The following is a 24,465-nucleotide window of genomic DNA, read 5'->3' on the forward strand; positions in this document are numbered from 1 at the left end:
AGTCATGTAGTGCATGCAGCTGGAAACAGGATTTATTCATTGTGATCACTGGACTGAGAGGAGTATCTGAGAAGCTGACGCTCTCCTCTTTGTCTCCGGTGAAGCCCCTGTGAAGATGTGCAGCAGACAGCAGGATAAATGAAGCCGGCAGTGGGTGTGTGTTGGAACAGCAGAGGCAGGAGACGCTCCCACTGACCTGATACCTGCAGAGTAACACCACCTCACAGTCTGGACGTTCGACCCACCGTGCTTTGTTCACAGCAGTATTCAGATGATCGACACAGAACCGCAACCATACACGCACATTACACTCACACACGCACACACATTAACACACACAGGTATGTACATAGAGATCTGTATTTTCTTTTGAGTGAATGTTTTCTTCCATTCATTAGTTCTTGTACTACTTCCTGAAACTGTGTTCAGCTCTTGGCTGTTGTTCAGTGTGTATGATGGCGTCTTACGTGCATCATGTTATTTTATTTTTTGTTTTTATCAAAGTGTATATATTATATATATTTTGTTATTTAAGGAATTTGGCACTCAGATTTTCATTTCACGGCAGCGTCTGGGTCTTGTGCATGTTGATCCGTGTTCATGGTTCCAGGTGATGTTTAAGGCAGGACGTGTTGTCAGAGACCAAATGATACAGTCATACTGAGAGGTTTGTCAGTGTGTTTGAATTTAAGAAAAAGACGAGTAATTTCAGCTCAAATCGATGATCATTAGCAGGTTTATCCCAACACTAATTTGAGCCTCAAAAGGACGCAACACACTGGCAGCTTCTTTGGAAACTGCTGTCAAGCCCGTGTACTGTTTGTAAATACATGTTTGTACAGACTTGCTAGTGGTGGCCTTGAACTATTACTGAAGGTGAAAAGGTCAAAGGTTAGAGATCTGCTGTGCCTATGTTTTTGAGAATGCATCATACACTGAATTTGTTTGTTTGCTGTTTGCTTTGTGTTTCCACTGAGAGCTAGTTGCCTGAAAAGGCGTCCCAGTGTTTTTGCATGTTTGAGTCCAGACAACACACATGCTGCAGATACTGTTTTCCAGTCTGGCTGCAGGCTTTGAGCTTTTTTCCTCCCTCAGGCAGCCACACTATTTGTTTTTGTAGACTTTGAGAAATTATATGCGAAGACCTGAGATTTGAACATTTAGTTTTCTGGTCAAAGGAACAGCATTGTGCCAGACCGATTAAAACAATCTTGGCTTGGCATTACCATTAAACTATCACGAACCTTCAACAAAAATAAATTACAGACATTAAGATTTCTGTTATGGACTGCCAAACTAAAGCAAGTGCTTTTTTTTAAACCCTGAAATATCAGTCTACAGTCATTTTGGAGGCTTGAACAATCTTCAGCAAACCCAGAAGTCTGAAAACTAAACATTACTGATTTTCTTAACATATTTGGAAGACTCTTCTCACAGTGTTTAAAAAACAATATCCAGAAATGATGAGCTGCTTCTCCTCGACTCATTTGTACAATGTAAACAAGAAATTATGCCTCCATTCTTCTGTATTGGAGGCAGGCTTCTGTACACGTTGATTTGTTTCTTAAAAAATATCTTCAAAGCTTTTTGAAACACCTTCAACGATTTATATTTCAGTAAGTGCTCAACTCTGTTACTCCCATGTAATTATAGTACATGAGGCAGAAACTGTGGCTAACCTTAAACACTGTACAAATGCAGTCTGGCTGCCTGATGAGGGAAAAGAGGCAAAAATATTGGTGTGCTCCTTTTTTTGGCCCAGTGTTGTGAATATTGCTCACTGTGTACATCATTGTGAAAAAGATACACTTTGTTGCTGAGAGCGCTACATTGCCCCGATGACTTGCAACATTAACAAAGTAGTGATGTGTTTTCTGTTATCTGCTTTTGGTTTGTGTCTTTTTTTTGTTCCACTGAGCTGAAGTTGGAAGAAATATCCAGGTACAGGTTGTCCTCAGGCAATAACTGTCATTATGGTTTAGAAAAGCTGCACGAAGCCATAACACCGACAGTGTCCTGTGTGCAGTGAAACATTTCTGATTCTTTGTTTTGTTGCTCTGGATTTTTTTCACTGGTGGGGAAAAAAAAATGTTGTGTTCTTTCTTTTTCTCTACATGTGTGTAAATTGAGTACTGTACATGTGATTCTTTGAGCTTGCATTTTTTTATATTTTTCGCAAGAAAATAAAGCCAAATAAAGTTTCATTTAAAGTTTTCATTTAAAGTGTTATTACTTTTGCAGAGGTATAAGGGAGCTCTGAAGTGAGAGCCCAGAGGCTAAATATGAACCTCAGCAACTGTGAGCTCAGTGTGCTCTGTTAGCTCTGCACAGTCCCACAGTGAGAAGACAGGAAGGAGTGCAGCCTCCAAACCGCTGTCAGCACGAACTGGAAGTGACTCCAACAGTAGCTCAGATTTCCAGCTGGAGTCTGGAAGGAGGCCGGTCAGAAAACAAAGCTCACATCTGCAATGAATTCAGGCAGCGTTAGCTCATGTAGCTGCAAATCAAATCAGCCATTCTCTCTTCATTTAGTGTAAAGCCTCCAAAGGAGACGCCCCCACCATGATTACAACTCAATACTTTGACTTGCATTTACGCTGCTTGGATGGATTGCTGCATGTGACGTTTTTTTTTTTTGTTTTTTTTTGAGGGAAAAGAGCAAAAGTACATCATATTTTCTACACTGAAAGTTTGTGCTTTAAGCGTTTAGTGTTTATTTAACAGTGGGGGAACAACACATAGGAACCCAGTGAGCTGGTTTGTTTCAGAGGTTCTTAATAGGTTTGATGTCTGAGTGTAAATTCAGAACCCAAACCAGATATAAATTATGTGTAATTGGGTGCCTCACGGGAAAAATGCACACTGAACATTTTAAGCACAGTGTTAGTTCAGGCTGTGATGGCTCAGCCAACACCCTTTTACACATCCAGTAGGCATCTCTCACACAGACTGCAGTATTTAACCTGCTCAAAGCAAGCTACTTTGCAACCCACATCCCACGTCAGCTCCTCTGTTTCTCAAATACAGTTGAAAATCTAAAACAAACACCTTTTGTCAATCTTAGCCATACTTACGTGATGGCAGAAGATTCTTCATGCAATTTCCCCCCCCCCCATTTTTCCCAGAGTTATCCCAGCAGTGTACAACGTTAACAGGTCAACAACAGAGAAAGCCATTTGCACATGAGCAATGTAGAATCACTACTTAACCTAACCCACTAAGTGGATATCTTTGGGAAGCTAGAGTACTCAGAACCCCTGCAGACATGAGGAGAACCTGCAAACTCCATGCAGAATGGCCCTGGCCAGATGGTGGATTTAAACCAACCCGTGGAGTACAAAAGAAACTGAATGAATGAAATGTGCAGCCGTTGTCATGCAACTTTATACACATGTAGGCTGCTGGGTATAATGTTACAGGAACGTTTTCTAATGCAAAAAACTGACAAAGCCATATTATAACTTTGTCTAGATAATAAGCAGGAGGCAGGTGTTACTCATGGAAAAAGACTTAAAAATGTTATTTAAGATAAATCTCAGAACCTCGACGAGTAAAACCAAAACTGTCTGCATGCAGAAACAGTGGAACTTGTGTTTAAACATGTGAGAAGCTAACTTTTAAAACATGTATTCACCTCCAGTGTCCCATAACTAACATAATTCATAGCACAGTGGTCGCAGCACACCTTTAGATTAATAAGTTACCTGCAGTGACTCTACAGTCGCCTTCAACTCTGCTGAACCCTTTTTTATCTTATGTCGAGTACACTCTCATTAACCTCACTTCAGGCAGAATTGTTCAGTAATTGAGTCTGATAAAAGCAGACAAACCAAGTTCTCTCGCAGTAAACAAAGAAAAAATAGCAGCTCCTCCTGGAGTTTGTGGAGAACGTTGGCTTTACTTCCAGCATGTAGCCAGAAACACAACCGCTAATGAATGCAGAATAATGCAGCAGTAAATGTTTGGAGACCCACTACGTTTACAAAAATGTGATGCACTGCAGATGACAGTCTTGCAGCGTACTGTGTCGAGTCTTAAAATTGTTATTGCAGGATCGTTTCATTAACATGTCTCATAAAGTTTGATAAATGCAAATAACCTGATGCTCAAACACATTAATAGAGAATCTGTTTGCTTCTGTTTAGTGACAAACCACACAGATCAAAGGTTAAAGAAAATACAGTTTAATTAAAAATCTTAATGGCTTAGGCATGAAAACATTGTAACACAATGAATGCCGAGGATATTAAAAACACAATAAATAAAATATCTACATAGACAATAATAAAGCAATGAAGACAGTTTTTTTTTTAGTAGGCAAGTTCCTGTCGAGAAGGCTAGTTAACATGAATAAAGCGCACGCACACACTCCTTGTTAATCAGCGGATCAGAACCAACACACCGGCCGAGGTTACCGGCGACACTGAGAGAAAGCGTGTGAGACGGAGGAGCCTCTGGCAGTGATTCAGCAGGACAATGAGCCTTGAGTGCGTCATCACACGTCAGGACTACAAGAGTCCTGGAGTTAGTGCCATTTAGTTAGTTGCCTTGGTACAAAACGCCAAGACTGAGTGAAAACAAAGCTGAGGGGACTGAAGACACATTCGTGGTCTCTGTTCTGGGGCGACTCGAGGAAGATGAGGAGGAGGAGGAGGAGCAGCGCACGCACACGTTTTAAGATTCTTTTGGTTTGGGGCGATTAAAGCTGCAACATTTCTGTGGCATCACAGACAGCCAGGAAACAGCAGGACAACTCCAGGGTATTCTGGGTTTTTAACAGGATTTACTGTTTTTTTTTCCTCCCCCTTAGCATCAGATTACATTTAGAAATTTAGTAACATTTCTTTTCATTTAGTTCCGTTTGAAGTATTAGGTTTTTGCACTGTCTCCAAATCCAGCAGCACATTTATTGGGGGAAAAAAGAAAAAAAAGAGGGTGGGGGGCAGATCTTAGTGTCCGATAATTACGAGAAACATTTTTCAGATAAAGTTCATGTTTAATATAAATCAATCACCCTTTGCCCTTTCACCCAAATCAGGGGTAAAGTTTGTTATTTTGACTGTAAAAAGTGGAGCTCTATCTATTCTGAAACACTTTTAAGTCAGTTAATTTTTTTTAAAATCTAAAAAAGGTAAATTTGCATAAACCGTAGTTCTGATATAGTGTTACCATGGCGAAATCAAGAGAGCGCTTGACCTGAAAACAATCTGCAGTAGTTTCCAACACATTTAAATGGTGAATGTGGAGGGGTTATTTTGGCTTGCCTGCTGGCATGTGCAAGTTGTGGTGGACAGAAGGCACGTTTACTGTATATGTCGCTGCGGAGGAATGAAAAGGTGACGAGCTGACAGTGAGCTTCCTTTCACCGTCAGGCTCATTTGATTAAACTGGGTTCTTGTTATCTACCTTTAGGACTTGTAAGAACAACAACAACAAAAATCAGCCTAGGGTTTAAATAATATTCATGCAGAAAAACAAATGTTTCAGATGTTGCAACTCTTTTTGTGTTGTGTTTGGATTCAGATCAGACCACTGTTCTCCTTTAATGTCTTCAATCTGAATCTTTCTTTAATTTCTTAAGTAGACAAACCAACAGCCCTCATGCAGGCATGACGCTGAATACCACCGATGGGCTCATCTCAGACGGTATAGGTGTGGTGCCTGGAAGTGGCAGCTACTGAATTTTTTGGTCCATTGACAAGAAAATATAACCTGAGAGAAATCCAAACCTTTAAAGGGCTTTTTACATGTCAATTTGGATATTTTATTGGCGTGTTAAGGACCTAAGGTCTCTGTGCACTGAAAAGCAGCAGTTCATAAAAGTATGTATGGGAAGAGTGTTGATCTCACCAGATGGTTACTTCTTAGCAGCTTTTAAAGAGGAGAAAAGGGGAGTAAAACTACAGAGCAGCGTACATGAATCAGCGAAGCTGCACATGGTCACAGCAGGAATTTGGAGAAAGTCCCGTATCGTCAACTCAGACATTTTACAGGAAAGCTAGTATTTGTAATGGATTGCAACACTACAAGTATTACAATCTAAGTTCATCCTTAGTGGTGGTACCAGAGTTTTGGTGTGATGAAGAGCACGCATGCTTGAAATTTCACGTGAAGAAGTTAACGTGTTCGTAAAATTGGAGCAAATGTTGATTTCTTTGTTTTTTGTACCAAAGTTAAAATAGAAGTCAGAGTCTATGAGTCCCTGTTCAAAGGTTTTGCGACAATTTCAAGCCAATTTATTCTGGGCATGATTGTAAAATTTATTTGTATAAATTAGATATATTTAGAGCCCGACCCATATAGGATAAAACAAAACTGATATTTAGTGATTTAAAAATCTGATATCAACAGTTTTTGTTTTTCTTTCAGCAGCCGAAATAAACAAATTTGTTATGCATAGTTATTTCTGAGTCTATACACACAAATACAGACAATACATGTCATGGATTACTCGTTTACTCCTGTTGCCAACAGGGAAGTTACAGAGTGCCCTCTGGTGGAAAAACTACGAAACATCACGGATAAATCTTTGAAGGATGTTTCGCTCATCTAGTCTTTTCGTTTTAATTTTCATTTAGTAGCAGTTATATAGTACCAAGAGTGAAATATATCTGCAAATAGCTCAAATTAGCCAATCAGCCCCCCAAAAACTGGCTTTCTAAGTTTGAAACTAGTGATCAGCAGCGTGTTTAGCGTTACCACTTGCGCATCAAGAAGCTGGCTATACAACACGTTTATCAGACCACCATCCAATGTAAGGTTTGTGCCCCAGCTGCTCTAAATGAACAGTGTTAGTATTTACCGAAATCATCTCCATACCAGTTAATCCACCAGTATAAACAAGCTATTTGATTGAAATTTTATTTTTAATGCTTCAATATAATTATTTTTGCTGCCCATGAATTTGGTTTAAATACAAAAATGTTTTTTTAAATGGTAAGGAATTTTTTTTTTTTTAAATTAAGATGCCACATATCATTTTCTTGCATTCTTGCACAGGAAGTTTTTACTGGCTCACTGCTATGCCTGATTAATTTTAATTTTTGACATCTTTGCTGCCTCAAATATCGGGATTAAAAACATGAATTCTGTTCATTATTAACATTATAACTAATAATACAATTTTTTTGTTTTAAACAAGTAAACAAGTTTTTACAAATTTCTAAAACATGTTTTAGAAAAAAAACGCGTTTTAGAAATTTGTTGGCATTTGTGACAGCTGTAATGTGTTGTAAATTGCTTTGACGGATTAATAAAATCCTGAGATTTTTGTTGCCTTTCCCCAACATTCCTCCCATGAAGAGTTTTATGAACTGCAGAGTGACTGAAATCCACAAAATGGTCATGCAGGACTGTGGACAGATGGAATTACCGCAGCTACATTTGAGTCATATCCAGAGTTTAAAGTTAGAGGACGTAAATGAGCTCATCGAAGAATCAGAAAACAGATTTTAATATCTTAACTATGGAAGCTGTATGTAAATATGCTGCAGGAAACCTAAAAATATAAAGAAAATCCACTCTATGGAATGTCTGTGAGGATGGAGGGAGCGTGTCCTTTAGCATCTGCTCGTTACATATAACCTGGCTTATTACTGAGTACCTGAGTCCACGTGACTTCACCCCACTTTCAGTTTTTTGTTTTTTGCTTTAGGCTTTAGAGTTAGATGTGATTTCCCAGTGAACTGAGTGGAGCTCTTCTAAGAGCTTCTTTCGGTTATTAACTAAGAAACTACGAGCGTAGAGAGAAGCTTTCGACTAAATAAACCAGCCTTCAGTGTCGGGCCACCTCTATCGGTGGCAGGAAACGATGGAATTAAAAAGAACTCAAACTCAGCCATTGTTAATACTACGCACACCACAACACATCATGAGAGTACTTAAACATTAAATTTGTTATTTCATCATAGAACTATCACCGAACCTGGAGCTGACAGACGGCAACTGAATTGTGTTCACCTTGTCAGATACCATCGAAAACGGAGCGAGCCACAGCGACGCGTACGACATCGAAGCCCTGCAATACTGCACCGCGACTACACGTTCACATTCATCAGCACGAGCACGACTGCCACACAGTTAATCACCAGTTTCGGACCGTATCGCTACATATTCGTACGCCACAATTTGCAAAGAAGCCAGTAAAAGCACCAGACCGAGCGGCTGCAGGCAGTGGGACGCCCAGTCGGACACGACTATGTGCGGGGTCCCTTTGCTGAACAAAGTCTGCACGGTTTTAACACTTAGCTTAATGAGAGCGTGCACGCAGACTGAGCGGGGACACTGCCGCAGCATGTAACTAACTCAGCGAATCACAGCGGGGTCACAGCTTGGCCACAGCAAGCCCATTTTAAAGGCTCCGATTCTCCATTTCTGCTGTGTTCAGGTCATATCGGACTTACGGTTGACCTCTCACGTTTAAGGCCAAAACCCTCAATCTCCAAATGAATATTACAAGTAAAAGAGATTCTGAGACTGTAATTTCAGCCATGACATCGTCTTTAACAATAGTCCCCCCCACCCCACGTTGCTGTTTTCCCACTACAAATGACTTTGGATGAGATATAACATGAACGCAGCATCATCCCTCAGAGTAAAGCCTTCTGAAAGTACTTGTGGCCCTGCAGGAAAGTGCTTGGTAAATGATAATGGCACAGAGTGGAGAGAGACGAGACAGAGGATGAGCCTGCGCAAAGTGACTATGTGGCGATGTGCGCTGTGGAAGGGATGGAGACAAACTCGCGCAGGATGTTCTTGGCCGTCTCGAGGTTGTTCTGAGCGATCATCAGGGCCTTCTGGATGTCCTGGATGGAGTAGCCTTGGGATATGAGGCATTCAATCTCCCCGTTTAGGGCCAAGCTTCCAGGACCTGAAGGAGGAATAGTCGGAGGTGGAACAGGGGAGGCAGATGAGGAGGGACCAGGGAGGTCTGGCGGCGGCGGAGGTGGCTCGCGATTTAACGGACGAGGCCGTCGGTCAGAGTTGGCTCGCCGCGGGAGAGGTTTTGGGGGACGTTCGGGGTCGCCGCCTGCTACAAACATACCTGAAACAAATGAGAGAAAATGAAAGAAAAATAAGAAACGTGATGAGTCAAATACAAAATAAACACGTCAAATACACATTTACATTCACACAGATGATTTGTGGGAAAAAATCATTTAAAATTTCCCGTTATAACCAGACATTTGCTAACCTGAAACATCTGAGAAACAGAAACATTTAGGAAGTCCTTAAAAACTGTTAAAAGTATCCGCACTCTGAAAAAACTAAAACACTGGATAAATCATCTGTAACAGTCTGTGAAAGGCAAAGAAACGCAGCATGCGCCGCAGAAATAAAACTTGGCAGGAAAAAAGGCCTTTAGGTTATCACTGACATTAAAGTTCTGGCTTCAAAATAACTGTTACCAAGCAAACTGCCAAGCAGTGACACCTGCTCCTAGACTGAATGTGGCTTCCCAACAGAAGGCTGATTGGTCCAAACTACCTGTAGTTCATCTACAAGCACATAGCTTCAAGCCTGGCACGATGGATTCTGTTGTAACTTTGACCTCATGAATCGCCTGAGCAGTTTCACAAGCTGGCCTGACATGCAGCACGTTGTGGTTAGAGTATTTATGAAAGCAATTTCCATCACTGATTTCAGTGTGGTTAAAGCAGTAATTTGCTGAAGCCAAAGTTAAACAAGAAGTTTCAAGTTACATTCATGTAGCCTAATTACTTCTCAGATTAATATTCATTTGTCCACCGCTGCTGAGTCTAACTAAGACTACTTTTCTTTTTGGACTTTTTGATTTTTCTTTAATTGTGATCAGCTTCAATGCCAAAATTGTTTGGCACTTTTTGTTTTATTTCCAGCCTGAGGAAAAATGCGCAACAAAACAACATTAACACCGTGGACAACAGCCTGCACAAGAGAACTGGATGTCACCGGTTTGTTCATGCATCATCTTGAAGCCTCAAGCTGAGCATACTGGTGATCACTATTAAAATATAAATCACGCTGTGTTCAGTACGACGTAACTAATGACCACAACTCCCTTTTTGCAACCAGAAATTTCGCCGCCTGCTGATCATTAGAAATTAAAAAGGGGGGAAAAAAACAAAACAAACACCAAAAAAACCCCACACATACTGGGATCTACTGCAGAGTCTATGTTGAGATTGCTGAAGGCTGCAGAAGGGCCGCCGATATCTGACAGGGCTCTTCTGGCGGGGGCAGGAGGGACCACTGGTCTGGGAAAGTCATACTCGTAAACATCCTCCACACTGGCCTCCTCCTTTTTGTCCTGCGGAACAGCTAAATGCTGAGGATGGTCTTGGAGAGGGGAAAAAAAAAAAAAAAAAGGTAAATAAAAATGAGGTTTTACACTGATATTCTTAATTCTCTGATGTCAGTTTATCCACTACTACTAGAACAAATAGTGTGATTACTGTGAGTGATCCACAAAGATCAAGCACTTCCCATACACTGAAGTGAGAAACTGAGAACGTTACCCAGCTCAGAGTTCTGTGTCGTCTCCGACGAGCCGGCCTGGGCCTGGATGTTACACATGGATTCATAAACCTGGGGGTCCTCAGAGTCACTGTCCCCCACCTCACTGCAGGCACACAGCAAGAGAGAGATAGAGGAATCATTTAAAGGGGAGCAAACTGTGCTCATTTTCATTTAAAGAATCTTATTCTTGGACTCAAATAGTTTTCCATGATTTTAAATAAATAAATAAAGCCATTTATACTTTCAGGCCACCGTCCCCTTAAAGTTTTCTTCTGATTGGATGCCCCTTGCAAACAGCAGGTTTGAACTGTAGGTAGTAGGGGACAGAGCGGTGTGCCTGGAAAGTCTGCATCCTGAGCTGACTTTCAGGGCTTATTTGCAATTACACTTAACTCATAATCTGAAATTTTGTCTAGTTACCATGGTAACACTACATGACCAAAAAACAAAAAGAAAGGAAAAAGTATTAGAAGCAGATTTTAAAAAGGGCCATTGTTGGCGATCATTTATGCCTGACTCTTACACAAACTAATCCTCACAGAGAAGGTAATATTCTCAATGACTGAATCTACACTTTGTAAGCTAAATCACCGAACCTCTGATCAAAAACTCATCATTTCAGTGTGCTAACATCACAAATAGACCGCTAAACATCTAGCTCTGCTTCAAACAAAAATCCACCAATCACACAGAGGTATGAATGCTTCCAAATATTACACATTTTAAGCCTAATTAGTCGTGCACGGACCCAGCGAAGGCATCTTTGTAGGCTCACACCACAACTTTCAGCTCTCAAGCAGATTTCCTATCCATTCGAATTCCCTACATTTTAGACACTGTCATCATTTTAATCAAAGAGACGAGCTGAGATGCAGCTGCCTTCATCTTCAAGCACTGTCCTTTAAATTATTTAAGGAGGTGAAAAAACAGCAAATAAGTGAAAGAGAGTTCTCTCTAAGGAATGGGAACCTCGAGAGCCCCCTGCTGGACAAAATACACAGCTTCAGATTTGAGGGTTGCATTACTGTGTGTCAGACTATCCCTTTAACTTGTTTATAGACCAACTTTCTCACTTTTCACTCTACGAACTGTTTGAAATTCACTCGTAACCTTTCCCAGCGAGATTTTTTTTCTCTGCAATTCACTATACAATTACATAACCACACACATAAGCACATTTTATTACCTGCCGGAAGGTCTGAGCATGTTTGTTGATCTGCTGGTATTTCCAACAACCCAACATCTATATTTTCCCCTTAAAGACAGCGCCATATAGCCCTGTTCCAAAAGACAGCACACCCCGGAGCTTCAAGTCATCTGACCTGATCTGGTGTAAAGTTCTTCCTTTTACACTATACATATGCCATTAATAAGACAACAGTGGGACCAATTGTGTCATTTTTATGCTCCCATTGGGTCTGATTTTCTTTCACTTGTAGTCTAAATCCAGAGACACTGCTGGGCTCAGCACAGGTCAGTGTTGTCTATTTGTTTGACTCACACTGTGATACTTTCAATGCTGTTAAGCTGTGTTCTTCTTCTGGTCATTGATTATGTTTGGCCTTTAAAAACTGAGTCAGAATACTAAAACTAATCCAGAAACCTAAAAATATGGGAAATAAATAGCCAACATGTAAGGTGTCAATACATTCCAGCTGCAGAGAAGCCTTTAGAGGTCATTTTCCTGAAAAACATTCTTCTAATAGAAGCAACTTCATCCCCCTTGCTGTTCCATTTACCTGATGTCATTGTGGTTGTTTCCCTGGGTTGGTGGTGGGGGCACCAAGGAGCCTGTTATTACCCACGGGGCACCGGAAGCTGGAAGGGATGTGGGACTCATGTACTCGTTATCTTCCCCGTCTGACGACAGCTTCTCCCCGCTGGACACCGCTGACCCTGGCAACGACCTGAGCAAAGGTAGACATCACAGAGCGTGTTTTTTCTCAGCGGTCGTAAATGACAAATTTGAGAAATCCTGAAGGAGACAAAACGCAAACACACTGACAGTTTTTTTACTAGTTCTAGAAATATATGAAAGGCATCATTTTGATAGATCAGAACACTGATGTGGCTCTACATTACATCACCAAAACAAATGTTAAGAACGCTGCTGGCAAGGTCGATAGCTGTTTTTTCAGAAAGTTGTCTGGAAGAAAGATGGAAAAATATCCATTCGCTCCTCATCAGTTCTTGTCTCACTACGTTATTTCCTGTCTACTACACCTCAATGCAGCAGAGCTCCGTACCTCGCAGCCAGGCAGTACACAGGATTGATCGCCGTCTGCGGTTTGCTCCCCTCTGCGCCGGCTCCGTTGCTCTGAGGGATGGACGACGGGGCCTTCGTTGCAGGGCGTGGCACCATGTAGTTGGCTGCCCAGGCTGGCTGGTCCGGGGTGGAGGGGAGGGGTCTCCTTTGGAGTCTGGATTCCTGGCCGACCAGGGAGGGGCGCTCCGGTGGGGGAGGAGGGGGCAGCTCTCTCAGTGCTGGAGGCAGAGGTAGAGGCTTGTCCCTGTGCGTGGCTACCATCTGGGTCAGAAGACACAGGACAGGATGTTTTTTGTTAGAGATGTGAAGACTCAAGTACACACATCCAATTTTGGTAATAACAATAATTATGTTAGCAGGGCTGGCAGCACACTGGAGGTTTAATAAAAAGGCGTCACTATTAATCTTTAAGTCACACGCAAACAGTTGAGCAGTTGTGAATACCAACACTTAGCCAATTCACATAATTTCCAGGAACTTGCAGCCACATTAACACATGATTACTTTTGACTATCAAATGGACATCTGACACACACTGTGGTAACTTCAAGGCTTCTAGGAAATATTGACTAAAATATACGGGCTCATTACAGCTTTATCTCACAGGCTCTTTTGATCACAACTAAAACTATAAATGCTCTTTTCTAGAGAAGATATTTATTAGATATTTATATCGTTAGCTACTCATATACATGCATTTATTGATATAAAAAGTGAGTTAAAGCTGGTAATAGGAGGTGGTTAGTTTGTGATATTACTCCGACCTAAATGTACTGCTCTTGTAATGAAGTTTGCATCCCAGCAGCAGGTGTTGGCCTTAACACTTTGCATATGACTTCCATATGATTAAGCAGTTATTACTTCTGGTTCAACTTCTTAGTGTATGTTTGCACAGGGCTCTTCTTAAAGGCACTATTCAGAGGGAGAATATTTCAGTGACCAGTAAGTCTCGAATGCACCTTTGGCCAATGCAAGTGTTTTTCTAAAAACTATTTTTCCACCCTTTGAATTCTTTTCCACAGCTAGTCGGTCTTTAGTCTTTTGTCTTTAGTGCACTCAGGCGTGTACTTACTTTGGCTGTGGCTCCCTGACTCAGTGCACTCTGGGAGGCGGAGGACCTCTGCTGTAAGAGGTCCAGTCGCGGAGGCACCGGAGGCAGCTGAGACACTGGAGACGGAGGGCGCTCCACCTGCACACCCACACATTGATTTACAGATTTTGTAGCGGATGAAGTGCTTGTAATATTCCTCAGAGACATTTACACGATAAGGATCACTCAAATCACCTTTCATTCCTTTTCTGATTCTCGGCTTGAACTTGAGCAGGTCATCTTGACCATATCTATTAGCTAAATTTACTGAGCTGTTGTAGCAATTACCTGATTAATTATGTGCATTAATACGCAATCGAACAGCTGCATCTAATAAAGCACCCAGTGAGCGTCTAAATATATGTACATGCTCGTCTTACTTTGGTGCAGGCCAGCCTGCTCATGACAAGTTGCTGGTCTTCCAGCCGATCATCCTCTTCCTCTTCGTTGCCTGCGGCTTCTGCTCTGCTCGACCCCTGGAAACCAGCAAAGGAAGCCCCACTGGCCTTCGGGTGAAAGGGGTCCACTACAATAGGCTCCGTGCCTTTAATCTCACATCGGCAAAACGGGCAGCCCTGACCCTCCGATTCCTGAAATGCACACACGGAAAGACACAGCAAGGTTAGGAGGTAAAGGTAAAGGAGCAGACTGAAGCTTTCATCATTTGTGAAAGGCTTTGCTTTGATTTAAACCCAAATTACAGCTGCAAGTCTTTTCAAGAATGAAAGCTGAAAGAGGAAACCATGAAAACTACCACAAAAAGAGTCATCTGGACAGGATGAATTATAATGTAAAACTGAAGATGTCAAATAAATGTTGTACATCAAAGATCTGCAGAGGGAGCACTTTAACAAAAACTATGTCTAAAGAACTGTGCAGTCATGCTGCGATTAATTAATCTGTTAAGTTAGCCCGGAGAGCATTTCTGTCCTGAAAGCAGAGTAGTGAGAACAACACGACTGCGCTTGGGAAGACAACGATCATATTGTTCGTCTGATGTGAACCACAATCAAAATAAATTCCATATAAGGAAGTCTAAAGTCCAAAGTCCATCAAGAATAAACAGCACATCAAATTCATTTAATCACTCACTCATGGCAAACAAGTCCTTTGTGTCACTCTTAGCAAGTCTATGTTCCCAGCCAGTAAAGTCTATTTAATCTTTTATGTTTGAAGAGGAAAAATTACAGTTGTTAGTAACAAGAAGGATTTTGTTATAGGAAGTACAAAAAGAAAGTGCTTCCGCTTCACTGACTGTAAGATAACGTTAATAAAACAATAAAGTTACAGCTACGTGTGACCTCGGTGCGTTGGTCCAGTCGTCACCTTGTTGTGTTTTTATCAGCACCCTCGTTAACCTGATCTCACTTTAGATTTATTCTTAGTGCCGATTGGCTGCTGAAGCTTGATGGTCAGTAACTGGAATCTCTGTCCCTCCCCTCTGCCTTTCTGTTGCTACAGGCCTGTTTTCGATTTTGTTTTTGGTTCTTAGTCAGTTAAAAAAGGAAGGAAAAAAAAGTAGTTTAGGGGTGACGCTTGAAGCAGACAGTCTGGTGTGGTTCGTTCATGGACTCCTTCCTCTTTTGTTTGTTTGTTTTAGCCGGAGTTCCCATCTCTTTTGCTTCCCTTTGTTTCACACTTTCATTATTAAAACTCAGCAGCACTGTGAGATCTTATGGCTCAAAGAACCAAACGTATAAGTTTGGGGACTGCAACAGTTACACTGAGGAACATGACACGATTCCTCTACTGCAGGAACTACTACTAATATTTTTTTTTAAAAAGAAAAAAAGACTTTATACTTAAGTTTAAACATGCAGATCAGAGAGTGGAGTAAAACACTTGCAATCTGAGAATGAATCTAAATCAAGGACTTATTATTAATTGACCTATTTAAAAAGGCACAGTTGAACACAAAAAACTGAATTTAAAGAAGATTCTACAGCAGGAAAAAGAAGATCCCTGTCAGGATTTATTGAGCTGCTTCAAATCAGTGTAATAAAAGTTTATAGTTTAAATGGAGAGGTGGCAGATAAGGTCATACCTGCCAGGCGGTCAGACACGAGGTGCACATCAGGTGTCTGCACGGCTCGATCTTCACATCCTTGTCGTTCTCTGCACAGATCTTACAAAGCTGGAAAGTAGAGCCCATCTCACAGTAGAGCTCGTACTGCTCCTACACAGAGAAACGAGGGAAAGAGGGAGACCGTTCAACACCGGCTGCTCATGTTTCTCTCATCCTGTAGAGATTTATTCCTAAAAATCTGTCATTTTATGCATCTGTATTTGTTCTCTGCATTAAAAACATGCACGCACATGAGAAACAAACCTGAGTAACTTTGATGTGGTCCTGTGGAGACGGTTCACACAACCCTGTCAGGTCTGGGTTCTGTGCACGGCCATCTGGGAAAAGATAGCTGGAGAACCACGGCACACAGAAACGCAATCAAGTCACGAAAAAAGGGTCATTTTCAGATTTTAGAAATCAACAGTAAGAAACAACAACCTCGCCATGTTTTTACAATTCATGGAGGCTGCCAAACAATTTCTCATTATAAAATCCTTAAAAAACAAAACAAAAAAACCAGGTTTGTTTCTCTGCAGGATGACACAAACTAGTGAATTATACATCGATTGTGACACCGTTTCATCCACACTCTCCAACCTGTTCCTCATAAGGTTTTTTGTTAAATTTTGAGGAACTACTACAAAGACTCCACCCTCCTCACTATTAATTCAGTAACCTAAAGTAACATGTACTCAGTAGGCTGAAAGACAATACTCTCCCCTGACAGCTTGCAGTTTAACAGTGCTATAAATCTACACTAAATACTAGTTCATTAACCCCGATGATATGCGACTCACAATCCCTCTCTGTATCCATCAATGAGTGCTTGGAAGAGTGGTTTGTTATGCGGGATGGTCTGCAGGATGTTCCCATCAGCTGTCACATAGCCAATTGCCCATTGGCCCAGCCGAGTGCAGCTCAGCCTGAAGATATAGCTGTGAGAGAGAGTTATTTCAACCAACAGCTACAAACTCCTGCAACAAAATATTTAATACAGTAGGGATTTTTCCCCAAAAGTATTACAGGATATATCCTACCTGCCAGGTTTGTGGATGAACCTGTGCAGTCGAGCCTTCACCTCATCGTAGGTTAAGAAGGCCATATAACCAGGGTGTGTAACAGCCAGGCTGTTCCAGTTCCTTAGAAGAGATGACCATGGCTACAAGACACAGATTCACAAATGCAAACATTTTATTTATGTTGTGTACATCGGCTGTTTTGAAGTTGAATTCACAACAAAAACCAGGTATGAGACTATAATGCATATAGGACAGAAGATCTGTTTGCAGCAATAAAATTACAAACTCTGATCGCTGGAAACACTACAGAAAAACATGTGAGTGGGTTCAGACACTGCTGCTGCATTTACACAGGAGAGACTAAGCTTGACTCAAATTTAAACAAATTTAAGCATCCTCGTGTAATTCACCGCCTTTACTAAAATGTTATTAAAGTGCAAACTGTGCAATTTTACAGTGAACTACTCTGAATGGCGATCGTGGCAGTTCGTCTTGTAACCGGAAGGTTGCCGGTTCGAGCCCCGGCTCGGACAGTCTCGGTCGTTGTGTCCTTGGGCAAGACACTTCACCTACCGCCTACTGGTGTTGGCCAGAGGGGCCGATGGCGCAATATGGCAGCCTCGCTTCTGTTAGTCTGCCCCAGGGCAGCTGTGGCTACAACTGTAGCTTGCCTCCACCAGTGTGTGAATGCGAGAGTGAATGAATAGTGGAATTGTAAAGCGCTTTGGGTGCCTTAAAAAGCGCTATACAAATGCAATCCATTACTATTATTATTATTATTATTATTATTATTATTATTATTATTAATGCTTTGTGACGTACCTGAAAGAGCCTTGTAAAGATGTCAAACTCGAAGACAGAGATGTAGTCGTTACAGGTGAGGTCGATAGTGGATTTGAGTGCCATGGCCTCCAGACCTGAGCTAATAGGGTGAAACTCATGAAGAGCCTGCCGAAATGTCCTCCATGGCACTATGGTCCTGGGTAGAAGGGAGGGAAAGGAAACAAACGTTTGTTGTGGGGACATTGCCTTTCACTATTAGTTAAGACTGAATTTGGGGTTAAGCAGAACCTAAAATGTAATAAAATTGCAGATTTGCTAAGCTAACACCTAGCTAACAAGGCAGCAGACCTTTATAAAGACAACTCTAAATATATACACAGGTGTATTTTTAGTTGACTAAAGGGGACCTGGTATGCTTTTCCTCAAATACACACGCTCAACTGTGACTTTATTAGATACGTGTGTTCAACTACTGATTAATACTAATATCTGAGCATGACAGCAACTCAGTGCATTTATCCATGCAATCACTTTAAGCATATTTGCACTGCACAAGACACTAAATAATGTGGATTGCACAACACTGGACATTATATTCCTCATTTCCAGTTAATACTTGTACAGCTGCTGTTATTGTGTGTATATATATATATTTATATTTCTTCATACATTCTTATATATTTCTATACTGTATATTGTGTATTTTGTTGTACAGTTATTTTATTTTCAACTTTAATTTATATATTTTATCTTATTCTTTCCCAGTTAAACTTACCCTTCATTCTAATTTGTGTTGTACAGTTATCTCATTTTTAACTTAATTTTTATATTTTATTTTATCCTTCCTAGTTAAATTTACCCTTTTTAATTTTCATATATATTTCCTATCTTATTCATAGCCTTTTCTTTTTTTCTTTAGGTCACGAGCAGTTGTCTAAGCATTTCACTGCATATCGTACTGTGTATGACTGTGTATGTGACAAATAAAATTGAATTTGGATTTGCAGACATATGTATATGGTTACCACTGCCTGCTTAAGTTCAAACTGAGCAGAATGTGGGAGAAAGAGCTTTGAATGGGACATGCTTGTTGGTGCTGCTCTGAGCATTTCATAAACTGCTGATCTGCTGTGATTTTCCCCCCCACAAACATCTCTAACGTCTTTTGATAGCTGCTTTCAGTAGAATAACGCATCAGGTGATAAAGCTCCAATCAAACTGGTTTTCTAAACATGACAGTAAGTAACATCCAAGCAATAGCATTCAAATGGCCTCCAGAGTCACTGGATCTCAGTCCAATAGGGAAACCTGGGTATGTGGCAGCAACCGTATGATGCTGTCATGTCACTATAGACCAAAATCTGCAAGGAATGTTTCCAGCACCTTGTTGAATCAATGCATCTCTGAAGCAAGGTGCCCCTAATAAAATGGCTGGGATGCTCACAGTCAGTTTCAAATCATGAGGTCATCTTACGTAGCCTTAACTCATGACCCCAAAACCCAGTCCTCCCACTGCTATAAATGCTCAGTTTCAGCGCTTTTGTTGTGTTTTTTTACTTTTCGTATGTATGTTGCCCGTAAATGTGACTATGCTAATATGGTAATCTGACTTCTGTTTAAATCTTTTGTTTGCAAGGGGCAGGAAGCAGTAAGTAAGATAAAACTGCTTGTTTCAGCCAGAGATGAACTGGAATCGATGGCCAGCATGACATTAATAAGGATTACTGTGAAATATGAGTCATTCGAGCATCACCCAAGAATAAGAATACAGAGCTGAAACAAAAACTCACTTGTCCCCGAATGACCTTCTCCAGAATTCAGCAGCATCAGCTTTGGTAATCCTGAAGTTGTCACCCTGAAATAGGCCATTGGGGAAGATGGCTTTTAACTCCGCTAGCATGTGACTGAAGATCAGAGACAGCTTGGTAAGGTTTCGCCTAAGTGAGAGACAAGGAAGAGAGACAATGAAAGGAAACCGTAGCAACAAGTTAGTTACAGGTATCATCAGCCTAATGTCTTTAGTATTCTATAACGCCATGTTCGGTTTTAAATAAAAAGGGGAAGTTACACTTGCATGCACACAGAAATAGAAGCTTTCAGCAGCCAGACACTTTCGAGTACAAAACAATCAGGCGGAATCAAAGATGGTACCACTCGTCTCGTACATTTCCCTCTCCTCTGGCACATTTTATGGATCTACAGTTAATTTTTTTCCTCTTTCTCAACAAACACAACAGTCAACTGGACATTTTCTTCTTCGCTTTTTTCTTTTCCTGCTGTTGAAACAACTGGTGTTACTTTGTTAAATGCATATAAAGCACTTTCTGTGAAATTACTTGTGGCCGGCTGCATTACCTCCCAGACAAACTAACCCCACTCCTGACAACTCAAGTGTCAAATTTATAAAAACATGTCCACTTAGAGCTGAAATGATGAACATAACTGCAGAAGAAGGGAAGCAGTGTTGAACATTGACTTTTACACTTGCGTTTGCTTTACATTTGAAGATAACTGGTTTGAGCAGTCTACACGAAACGCTACTTTTCAGAGGAAGTGAGTCCACCCTGATTGGGGTTGAACATAACCACTGCGAGTGCATAATCTAGTCCAAACTTGTTTTGTTTTCTTTAAACAGTAAATCAGTTTAAAAGAGGCACAAGGTGACACATGACAAAAAACTGAACCAAAAGTCGCAGACGCGTACTGAGCACACAGCCAGTTGGGCAACGACTTTTTTTAAAAATATATATATATTTATGACATCGTCTGAGCATGACCTCAGCTTTGACGGTTCAATTAAAAGGCTTTCCGATGACCTATACATGCATTTGCTAATGCCAACACAGCCGTTTGTGTAGAACATCTTACACTTGATAAAATTTAGTGCGTGAAAGGAAGGATGAACTTTTGCTTAGCAAAGACTTTCTGAGAAGCAGAGGAAGTACACATGATTGCGAAAGTGCAATCACTTCCCTATGAAGTTCACTTTGCTTCATATAGTTTGATTTAATTGCAGCGATGGAAACTTGTAAGAACATTTCAAGAAAAAAGACAAACTTTTTCAATACTTCAAATTAATATTTACAAAAAGATTGAAGTTAATGTTATAGAGCTTAAATGACATCAGCACTTCATTTTAAATGCAGAGTTAGAGATGTTCACAAATGACTCCACAGCAGTGCAAGCATGCCGCTTTTTTATCTTTTTAATCATCTGATGGAAAAAAAAATTAAAAATAGCACACAAAAAAATCTCAGTATGAGTTGTATTTCTTGGGTAGTTTGGAAGGTTTTCATTAAGAACCCATTTTTTATTTTGGTTAAAATAAAAATAAAAGCTTGTGGGGATAGGTTAATTGGATAATCCAAATTGTCACTAGGTGTGAATGTGCGAATGAATGTGCGTGTCCAGGGTGCACCCCGCCTCTTGCTCTATGACAGCTGGGATAGGCTCCAGCGCCCCCCGCGACCCTGAAAAGAATAAGCGGAAGCGAATGGATGGATAAAAATAAAAAATTCAGCCAATGCTGACAGCAGACCTTCAAACAAAGGTGGTCCATTAGTGAAGCTTTTATTCTATTTAGGTAACGATCTTTATTAATTAATCATCAACATCTGTGCTTTCCAACTATTTCATGTCAAAACAGATGCTGTGAAAAAGCTCAGTTCTGTGCTCCATAGGACAGAGACGGTCTCGGTCAGCAGAGATATTTTACTGCTGGAATTATCGTACTATCATGAGCTTAAGGGATTATTTTATTGATAGGAAGCCAAGAAAAACAACAATTAGCTCTTTAACTGTGCCCTGATTCAGATACCCAGTATTCAGATACTCCCTGCTTCACAGCTTTTCCATCCTGGCTTTCTGCTGGTGCAATATTCCGTTTCCCCCCCACAAAGATGAATCGTGTTTTGTCCGGATATAACGTGCACCTACCTGGGCTGGGAGTTCTCCTCGTACATCCTCTCCTTGGCCTCCTTAAAAAGGCTCATGGTCTGCTTCGTCTTGTTCGTCAAGTTGTCGATGACCACACGGAAATACTCGTTCTCGCCGAGGATCTCTATTTTGCCCTCATACCTGGACAGAATGGTGCGTAAATGCTGGTAGGTATCCGGCAAAAGGTCCAGGATGTAGGGCGGGCTGTTCTTCAACGCCACCTTGGGGTTCTGGCACAGACGCACCACCTGGACAGAGAACGCAACGGCTCAGAGTTTTTTTTTTATTTTTAACTCGCAAACAACGAAAAAACAAAAAACAATAAAACAAACAGGATTAAAACCTTTAGCTGTGGCAATGTGAGATGCTGCAATGTGCATGTTTCACAGTCACGGTAAAACATTTTTTTAAGTTTGTCTAAGTATGGTACTGGAGAAAAGCCTGAGGTCATTTAAATACAGGACTAACCAGTTTAATACTCTATCTACGCTATCGCACGCAAGTTTGGATATGGATGTGTCTATAAATTTTAAGCTCATAAAACTGGGTCACGATTTTTGCAATGTGATGTTACCGGACAAAATTGCCATTCTTACAGATGTCAAGGTTTAAAGTTTCAGCCAATATTTCCTAATGTTTATGATGATAATCTTCTTGATAGAGTCTTTTCAGTAATCGGAGAATAATGTGGCACAAGCTGTAGATCAAAGTTTGACCAGGAACAGCTTCTTTAATCTGTGTCGGACATTTACTACCCGTCTAATCACCTGACAACTAAGGTTACTTATCAAATTGCACTCAATTATGCTCCCATACCCACCAAATAACTTTGCAGGCCCAATATATTGTGACCATAAACATGAAATGGCTCATAGTACAATAACACGTTGAATACCTAAAATTTGCATCAACTTCACCAGAAACTTTTACCTGTCACTATTCATTTAAGTGCATCTTTTCCACACATTGCTGTGGACCAACTGTGCATGCAAGCAGGGTTTTGTTTCTTTTTTGCATACATTTGCACACTCACTCTTTATATCAGATCCAGCCCTTACCCCAAACCCTCGGATTCCTCATTTTGCTACTTTGATGGCAATGTATTCCCACAATACAACTTTACAGCAAGGCAGTAAAAATTTTCAGCACCCAGGTATGAAAGCTTTTGACCTCAAACGTGCCATTTACAAGCACAGGTGTAAATGAGTCTGCACAGAACACTGCACATGCATGCCGTGGTTCACTCTCTATTATCTGATGCACTGTTACTTCCTACATCAGCTCACTTGCATTAATATCTTGTGAGCTCTTGTCTCGCCATCTCTCTGCACTTCCCGCTCATCTGTTTTAGTTATAGCCAACTGCAAAAGAAAGTAAATAGGCTGCAATGACTATAGAGAACCTTGCCTTGCCCCTGCAACATGTACACCTCTTCTTATCCAATACTAAATATAGGGTGTCCTCCCAGGGATATGAATGTGACCTAATTCAGGAGAAATGACCCCAATTAAACAATCAGACACCGCTGTACTCCAGTTTTAGGCTTCAGGTTTAGACTGCTTTACAGGTTATTGTTTAAATTTAGGCCAAAGCACCTTCCTGTGTGGATGTCCTGGAGGTTATTCATGTCATGCAAAGGGAATTAGTGATGATTCAATATAACCGCAGTTTCACGCTAAGTGAAGGAGCAGATGGAAAAGTTGAGCTTAATCTTTTTTCAATATGTGAGAAAAGAAAATCAGTTAAAGTGGCCTTACATTTGTCTCTGATGTCGAGTTACAGACAAAAAGAAAAAAAAAGTCAAGTAAGAAGTTTTTCGTTTACTGTTTCAAAACCCTTTCTTGTAAAGGATTGATTACCGGAAAACTACTGTCAGTACCTTATCCATGAGTTTCCAGCATTTTTCCACCATTTTCTTGTCGACCACTGCGGGTTGGTGAGGCTGGAGAGCTTGCTGGTGAGGCTGAAAGGCGTCCTTCATCAAGCCGATGAGACCGGCGCCCCTTCTCGGATTTCCGGCCATTAATTCGGTCGGTGACCGGGGGTTAGCCCGGGGCTGGGCTGGGGGTGGGTGGCTGACAACCGGAGATCAGTTCTTGACACGTTTTCAAACAAAACGATCGCTGTCTTCGTGCCCTGCCTGCACTCAACACTGGTAATAATTTGTCATGCAGAGGCTGTCCATGAGCAGAACAAAAAAGGCAGTGTGTACACTGTACGCGATGCAGCTAGCTAACAAGCTACATTTGAAAAGCCTCTCAGTTTGATTCCGAGCTCAGGACATGCTCACCGTGTTGCTTAATCTGTCCTCAAAAATCGACCTACCGCCTCCCGGCGACGGCAAGTCAAATCCCCCCCTGAGAAATCAGCCCGGCTTATTATAAACTCGGGGCGTTAATAAGCCACACAGCGCGATTAACAAACAGGTTGAGAAGCGGATCCAGCCAACAGCAAGCCAGCAGCTAAAGTAAACAAGGATGTCCGGCCGTACCTTCAAAGTAAAAGCACGGTCAACAAACACGCAGAACCTGGGAAAATTAAAACCGGCTTAACGTAAATTACCTGTAATAGAGCCAAATACCCAAGGTTATAATAATTAACTGAAACTAAACTAAGAACTAAATCTAAATGTAAACAAAAAATTAACAAAAAAAATAGACTATGAGTCAACTGCATTAAAAAAATGTTTTTCTGTAATATTCAGTTCACTATGATATATTAATACATTAATTTTCCTCAATCTTGCACCCCCCCATATGCTTTCCACATAATACTAATTAAAGAGACTAAAACTAAACTAAAGCTA

General features: G+C 41.0%; 2 protein-coding genes across 4 annotated transcripts in view; one reads left to right on the forward strand and one right to left on the reverse strand.

Annotated features, from left to right (window-relative positions):
* Positions 1–4,900, forward strand: part of mcama (melanoma cell adhesion molecule a) — a 55,027-nt gene extending 50,127 nt beyond the window's left edge. For all 3 annotated transcript variants that reach the window (XM_085174642.1, XM_085174641.1, XM_085174643.1), the window contains one exon: positions 105–4,900. In XM_085174642.1, coding sequence (XP_085030768.1) covers positions 105–113 — 9 coding nt within the window. In that variant the 3' untranslated portion in view covers positions 114–4,900. The remainder of the gene's footprint in view (positions 1–104) is intronic.
* On the reverse strand, positions 1,886–24,155 carry LOC146510367 (E3 ubiquitin-protein ligase CBL-like). The gene is made up of 15 exons (XM_085174640.1): positions 23,539–24,155; positions 21,660–21,907; positions 19,514–19,660; positions 17,763–17,919; positions 16,959–17,080; positions 16,719–16,856; positions 16,183–16,270; positions 15,898–16,029; positions 14,234–14,443; positions 13,836–13,952; positions 12,744–13,024; positions 12,237–12,404; positions 10,497–10,600; positions 10,135–10,317; positions 1,886–9,043 (listed from the first exon to the last, which is right to left on the reverse strand). Exons 1-15 carry the CDS (start codon positions 23,680–23,682, stop codon positions 8,700–8,702), a joined length of 2,583 nt encoding a protein of 860 aa, XP_085030766.1. The 5' UTR covers positions 23,683–24,155; the 3' UTR covers positions 1,886–8,699.
* Positions 24,156–24,465: the final 310 nt, after the last annotated feature.

The sequence above is a fragment of the Neolamprologus multifasciatus genome, chromosome 10 (genome assembly GCF_963576455.1).
Source record: "Neolamprologus multifasciatus chromosome 10, fNeoMul1.2, whole genome shotgun sequence".
Classification (NCBI taxonomy): Eukaryota; Metazoa; Chordata; class Actinopteri; order Cichliformes; family Cichlidae; genus Neolamprologus; species Neolamprologus multifasciatus.